Genomic DNA, 6,511 nt, shown 5'->3' with positions numbered 1-6,511 from the left:
CCAAACCCACCACCGATGCCTCCGCCATGACCACCTCCGGCACCACCACCAAATCCCCCGCCACCTCCATGACCGAACCCTCCACCACCACCACCTCCTCCTCCTCCTCCTCCTCCAAACCCTCCCCTACCACCAAGAAAAGTATCTTTCTCGAGTTTCCGTCCTTCAGCAATCACAGCAGCCATTGCCATGGCTATCACCATGATCCCCAATACCCCAACACATTTTACAAACCTCCCCATCTCTCAACTGGTCAGTTGTTCAGTTGCTCTGCCTCTGGTAGAAGAGTAGTGGTTTCCTTATATAGAGTGAGAATTCAATGCAGGTGGTTGGGGATGATATCATATCCTACGCTCATTTGCTCATTTAGTCAATGATAAACAGAGCAATAGTTCCCACAGAGAACTTAAACAGAGGAGCACATAGGCATGAGCTTTTGATACTTGGTGCTGCTAGTGCTAGCTAGCTCATTTAGGAATTTAATAGAGTTAGTTGAAGAGATGGGTCCGATGATCTCATGGGTATATTTCTTGATATTGGATTGATGACGATCTTGCAGTAGCTCGGGGTGTGATGGCTTGCTTAAGGAAATAGAGCCACGAAAGTCTACGGAGCTTTGAAAAGGGAGGTGTTCGTGTCGGATGCCGACGCTTAACTCCATTAATGCGGGTGGGCAACGCTCAACCAATCAAAGTCCAGATAGGCTTCTTCGATCTATAGCAATTGCTCTTTCTGTAGTACTCTTGATTGGCTACGTACGAGTGCATGTGCATCTATTCATTTACTTACCGACGGATCCCTGCGTCCCAATTCAAACCACTCCCGCAGTACGTTTGTGGTACTCAATAATAGAAGTAGGTATCAGTGTAGCTCAATCGCTTAAATATATAATTTTTACCAGAGTGAAGTTTGAGGTGATGTATATATATGTAGGTAAATATTAGGGTTAATCTTTCTCTCATAGAGAGATACCCCTTATATATAAGTGCATTCTTACAAATAGGTCCTTACAACATTGACTAATTACTATCTAAATAACTCAACACTCCCCCTCAAGATGGGCGATAGATATCAATCATACTCATCTTGTTACAAAAGATATCATACTCTCTAGAACCTAATCCTTTTGTTAAACAATCAGCTAACTGCTCTTCTAATTTCACATAGCTCAAAGTCAGAACTCCTCTATTCAGTTGCTCCTTGATAAAGAACCGATCGATCTCCACATGTTTGGTGCGATCATGTCGAACTGGATTGTTTGCAATATTAATCGTCGATTTGTTGTCACACCAAAGTTGTAAGGAGTCTCTTCTAAACAAGCGCAGCTCAGATAATATGTTTTTGACTCACATCAACTCGCACAGACCAACTGCCATAGCCCTGTACTCCGCCTCAGCTGTAGACCTAACCACCACATCTTGCTTCTTGCTACGCCAAGATACGAGATTGCCTCCAATAAATACACAGTAGCCTGTAGTTGACCTACGATCATCCATACAACCCGCCCAATCAGCATCACAGTAGCCTTCAATTCTCAGATGTCCAGAACTTCTGAATCACAACCCCTTTCCTGGGCTTCCCTTAATATATCTAAGAATTCTACGAACTGCCTCCATATGCTGTTCTCTGGAATCATGCATATATCTACTCACCACACTCACGGCATGAGTAATATCAGGTCTCGTATGGCATAAATATATAAGTCGTCCAACTAATCTTTGATATTACTCTTTACTCACTGGGTCACCACCCTCGGCACACATCTTATGATTTTGCTCGATAGGAGTAGATGCAACTCTACACCCTAACATCCCTGTCTCTGAGAGAAGATCCAGAGCATACTTCCACTGAGAAAGCATTATACCCTTTCGCGACCTTGCAATTTCAATTCCGAGGAAGTATTTCAACTGTCTCAGATCTTTAACTTCAAATTCCTCTCCCAATTTCTTCTTCAACCGTAGGATTTCTTCAACATCATCTCCAGTGATTACAATATCATCAACATAGACCGTCAGAATAGTGATACGAGTTTTGGAGTGCTTGTAAAACACGGTATGATCTCCATTGCACTGCTTGTACCCCATACCACAGACTGCCAACCTGAATTTGTCAAACCATGCTCTCGGAGACTGTTTTAACCCATACAAAGACTTCTTCAACTTGCACACCTTCCTAGCTACTTGAGAAGTAGCGAAGCCTGATGGAATCTCCATATACACCTCCTCCTGGAAATCTCCATGCAAAAAGGTATTCTTGACATCTAGCTGATGTAGTAGCCAATTGAAGTTGGCAGCACATGACACCAACACTCTAACAGTGCTCATCTTTGCTACTAGAGCAAATGTCTCATCATAGTCAATGCCATACGTTTGACTGTAGCCTTTAGCAACCAGTCTGGCTTTGTATCTGTTGATCTTGCCCTCTGGAGTTTGCTTAACCGTATACACCCACTTACATCCAACAGCACGCTTCCCAGCTGGCAGAGGTACCAGCTCCCATGTATCATTCTTCTTCAAGGCCCGAAGTTCCTCTTGCATGGCACTCAACCACCTAGGGTCTTACTTAGCGACCTGCCAGTTGTTAGGTACAGGCACTGAATTCAATGATGCAATGAATGACTTATATGCAGGTGGAATTGATGCATATGAAATGTAATTCGCAATGTCAGTATCCTAACTACCAAACTTAGCTGGAGGTTTTCTAGCATTAACTCTGGAGGTTCTACGGGGCAAGACGAGAGTATTAGAAGTATCAGGGAAGAACTCGTTACCTATCGATTCAAGTGGAGAAGTCACTGGAGAGGAGGGACTTGGGACATCAACATTTGTGGGCACTGGCATAGGCACAGGAGGCGGCTCATGTTGTTGTTTTTGTCTCCTCGTATATACTCTCAGCTCCCCCTAACCTTGACTGTCACCTCCTGAGTCACCACCACTACTCGGCGGTGTACCATCACTGCTCGGTAGCTCAAGAGGACATGGAATCATCCCAACCACGACATCATTCTCATTCTCATTCTCCCCCTCTCTACTAGCATTAGTCGAGTCATCTCCAAACAAAGAACGCAACTCCGTCTTCTCCCCATAAAAATGTTCAAATTCCCGAAAAGTCACATCCATACTGATAAAAAATCTTTTTTCAATGGGACACCAACACTTGTATCCTTTTTGACTTGATGAGTAGCCAACAAAGATACATTTAACTGCTTGTGGATCTAGTTTACTCACCATCAATCTGTGATCTCTCACATAACATGTGCATCCAAACACTCTTGGTGGAACAACAAAAACATTCAAGCCCAAGAGCATCTCACACGGTGTCTTCATCCCTAATACTCTTGATGGCATCCTATTGATCAAATAAGTTGTCGTCATGACAGCCTCACTCCATAAAAACTTAGGCACATTCATTGTCAACATCAATGAGCGAGCCACTTCCAGTAGATGTCTGTTCTTACGTTCAGCTGCCCCATTCTGAGCAGGGGTGTCTGGACAAGTAGTTTGATGAAGGATTCCCTGACTAGAGATGAAAGCAGCAAACTCCTTGTTGACATACTCAGTCCCATTATCTGTTCGGAGAATCTTCACCTGCGTTCCAAACTGTGTCTTCACATAGGCCGAGAAATCTTGAAAGCATTTGTAAACCTCAGATTTCTGTTCCATCATGTATATTCAGACCATACATGAATAACAATCAATGAAAGTAACAAACCATCTAAACCACTAATAGAGGTAGTAGGACATGGTCCCCAAACATCAGAATGGACAAGTGCAAATGGTTCACAACTTCGAAGACCAATCCTTCTATAAGTAGAACGAGTATGTTTTCCAAGTTCACAGGCATTACAAAATAACTCTTTTCTATCCACTTTCTTTATTAACTCAGGTTCTAATCTATTTAAACTCTTAAAAGATAAATGCCCTAACCGACAATGTTGAAGCATCGCTTCTGCCTCTGGCCCTCCGCTAACAGCAGCAGCAATCATTGCTGTCTCCCTAGCCTCTGGCCCTCCGCTAACAGCAGCAGCAATCATTGCTGTCTCCCTATCCAAATACCAAAGACCATCATGTCTGATACCAGTCTCAATCCTCCTCCCCGTTTCCTTCTCCTGAAAGACACACAAATCTCGATCAAATAACACGGTGCAATTTAATTGATCAATGAGAGAGCTAACTGAGAGTAAGTTAACTGGAAACGAAGGAACATGCAATACTGATGACAAGGTAACAGATGAAGTGTAATGGACCGAGCCAGTACCCCTGATGGGTTGGGATGTCCTATCAGCAGTCTGAACTGTCTCAGGATGCATATGCTTACTCGGATAATATAATGCAAACTCACTAGATGCTCCTGAGTCTATGATCCAATCAACATGAGTTTTAGTGGATGCAAGTGCCTGAACCTATGTACATTTGTTCGCATGAGCATAACCAATAAAGTTACCAAAGCATGTAGTGGTAGCCAGGTCCTAGGTGACTTGTCCCTTTCCCTTCGAACTCTCAGCCTGAAGCTTGAACAGACGTAGTTCCTCCAGCTCTGTTATTTCAGCTCCAGTCATCCCAGCAGTAGTTTGAAACTCATCTGCCATAGCTAGGTGAGCAACTCCTTGGCCTACACGCCCCCTGCCTCGACCTGCACGGCCACCAGTCTGACCACGTTCACCCCAGTTCCTTTCTCTGGGTGGCTTAGGGCACATCTGTCTCAGATGCCCTACCTCTCCACAGTTAAAGTACTGCCTAGTCTCCCCTCTGAATCCAGTGTTATCCGGGTTGGATACCACCAGTGTAGACTTCTTCCCTGTAAGTTCACCTATCCCAGACTGTAGCATGATACTGCTCTCCTCCTGTATCATGGCCGAGACTGCCTTCTCCAGTGGTGGAATCTTCGTCTGGGTTAGTAGCAACGTCGTCCTCTGCTCATACGCTAGAGCCAAACCTCGGAGAAATAACATGGTCCTCTTCTGCAAAGAGGCCTCGCGCTCCTTGCACTCTGGGTCCTTGCAGCTCGCTAAGGGCGAGAAGTGATCGTGATTGAGCCACAAGCGCTCCAGCTCTGTGGCGTACTCCTGTACAGTCCTCTCTCCCTAGACTATAGTGTTGATCTCCTTCTCGATCTGGAATACCCTCAGGTTATTCAACTTCTTGATGATCTCCTCCATCGGATTTTTTTTAGTCTTCATCATCGATCTAACTTGTATTCTTGTGGTGCGCAACGAAAAAATCCTGCAGCACTTCGATAGCACAACAAGAGAGATAGATCAATAATAATTCATGTTTCACCAAGGAAACAAGAACCAAAAGCAAGATATCTCAACAAAGTGAGATATTAACTCTTCCTCTCATCAGTTCTAGGACTGACTTGTCGAGGGAACCTAAATAAGCTATTACAAATTAAGAACCAAATACCTCTCATCAGTTCTAGGACTGACTTGTCGAGGGAACCTAAATAAGCTATTACAAATTAAGAACCAAATAGATCTTTTAATCAAACTACTTAATCACAAGGGAACCTAAATAAGCTATTACAAATTAAGAACCAAATAGATCTTTTAATCAAACTACTTAATCACAAACTCCATCTTTTAATCTCTGGTCCCCTTTCTCTTCCCCTCTCTTTCAGCAACGAAAGAAACCCAAAAAAATATTTAGAAAGGGAAAAAACACCCCCAACGAAAGCTCTTCCAGCTCTCCTCCGTCTCCCTTCTCTTTCAGCAACAGGTGTTCACGAATTTTTTTCACAAAGTCTCTGTCTCTCTCAATTTTTTTGTTTCTTTCGACAGCACAATTTTTTTTTTGTTTCTTCACAAAGTCTCCGTCCTAGGGTTTTCCTCACTTCCTCTCTCCCCTCCGTCTCTCTCAAACCCTAGAACTAGGGTTTTCTCCGCTGCTTCTGCTCGATCCCATGGCCCAGTCCAGCGATCGGTTGGAGGGGACCATGAGATGGTTCAACAGCACCAACGGCTTCGGATTCATCAGCCCTAACGACGGCAGCGATGATCTTTTCGAGGACTCGACCGTGAGGGGTCGTCATCGTCGTCTCTGATGCTGTGAGTTCAGGTCGTTGTCGTCATGAGGAGTTCAGGTTGTCGTCGTCGTCTTGGCCATTGTAGGTTCAGGTCGTCGTCAGGTCAGGAGGCGGAAGGCAGCGTCGTTGGCGTCATGTGAGATTTCGATCAAGCCGATAGCTTCAAGAGGAGGTAGAGGAGCCGCCACATGGCTCTGATACCATGTAGGTAAATATTAGGGTTAATCTTTCTCTCATAGAGAGATACCCCTTATATATAAGTGTACTCTTACAAATAGGTCCTTACAACATTGACTAATTACTATCTAAATAACTCAATAATATATATGTGTTCGCGTCATGAAATTCCGCTCTTGCCCATTGTGTGTTAAAGATTGAGTAATGTCCCTTTCTCTGTGATTTTGAGAGAGATCCCTCCTCTATACGAAAAGAGAAATATTGGTGGCTTTGTACTTAGCTTCCTTCTCAAAAACCTGTGACACGTCCC

At 44.0% G+C, this 6,511-nt stretch overlaps 1 protein-coding gene across 1 annotated transcript in view; it reads right to left on the bottom strand.

Annotated features, from left to right (window-relative positions):
* The window catches only part of LOC109846997 (keratin, type I cytoskeletal 9-like), a 20,010-nt gene extending 19,768 nt beyond the window's left edge, over positions 1 to 242 (bottom strand). The window contains exon 1 of the mRNA XM_020416238.1: positions 7 to 242. Within this exon, the coding sequence (XP_020271827.1) occupies positions 7 to 242 (236 nt within the window). The remainder of the gene's footprint in view (positions 1 to 6) is intronic.

The sequence above is a fragment of the Asparagus officinalis genome, chromosome 7 (genome assembly GCF_001876935.1).
Source record: "Asparagus officinalis chromosome 7, Aspof.V1, whole genome shotgun sequence".
NCBI lineage: Eukaryota > Viridiplantae > Streptophyta > Magnoliopsida > Asparagales > Asparagaceae > Asparagus > Asparagus officinalis.
Note: the sequence above shows the minus strand (reverse complement) of the source record. Positions and strands in the feature narration are given on the sequence as shown.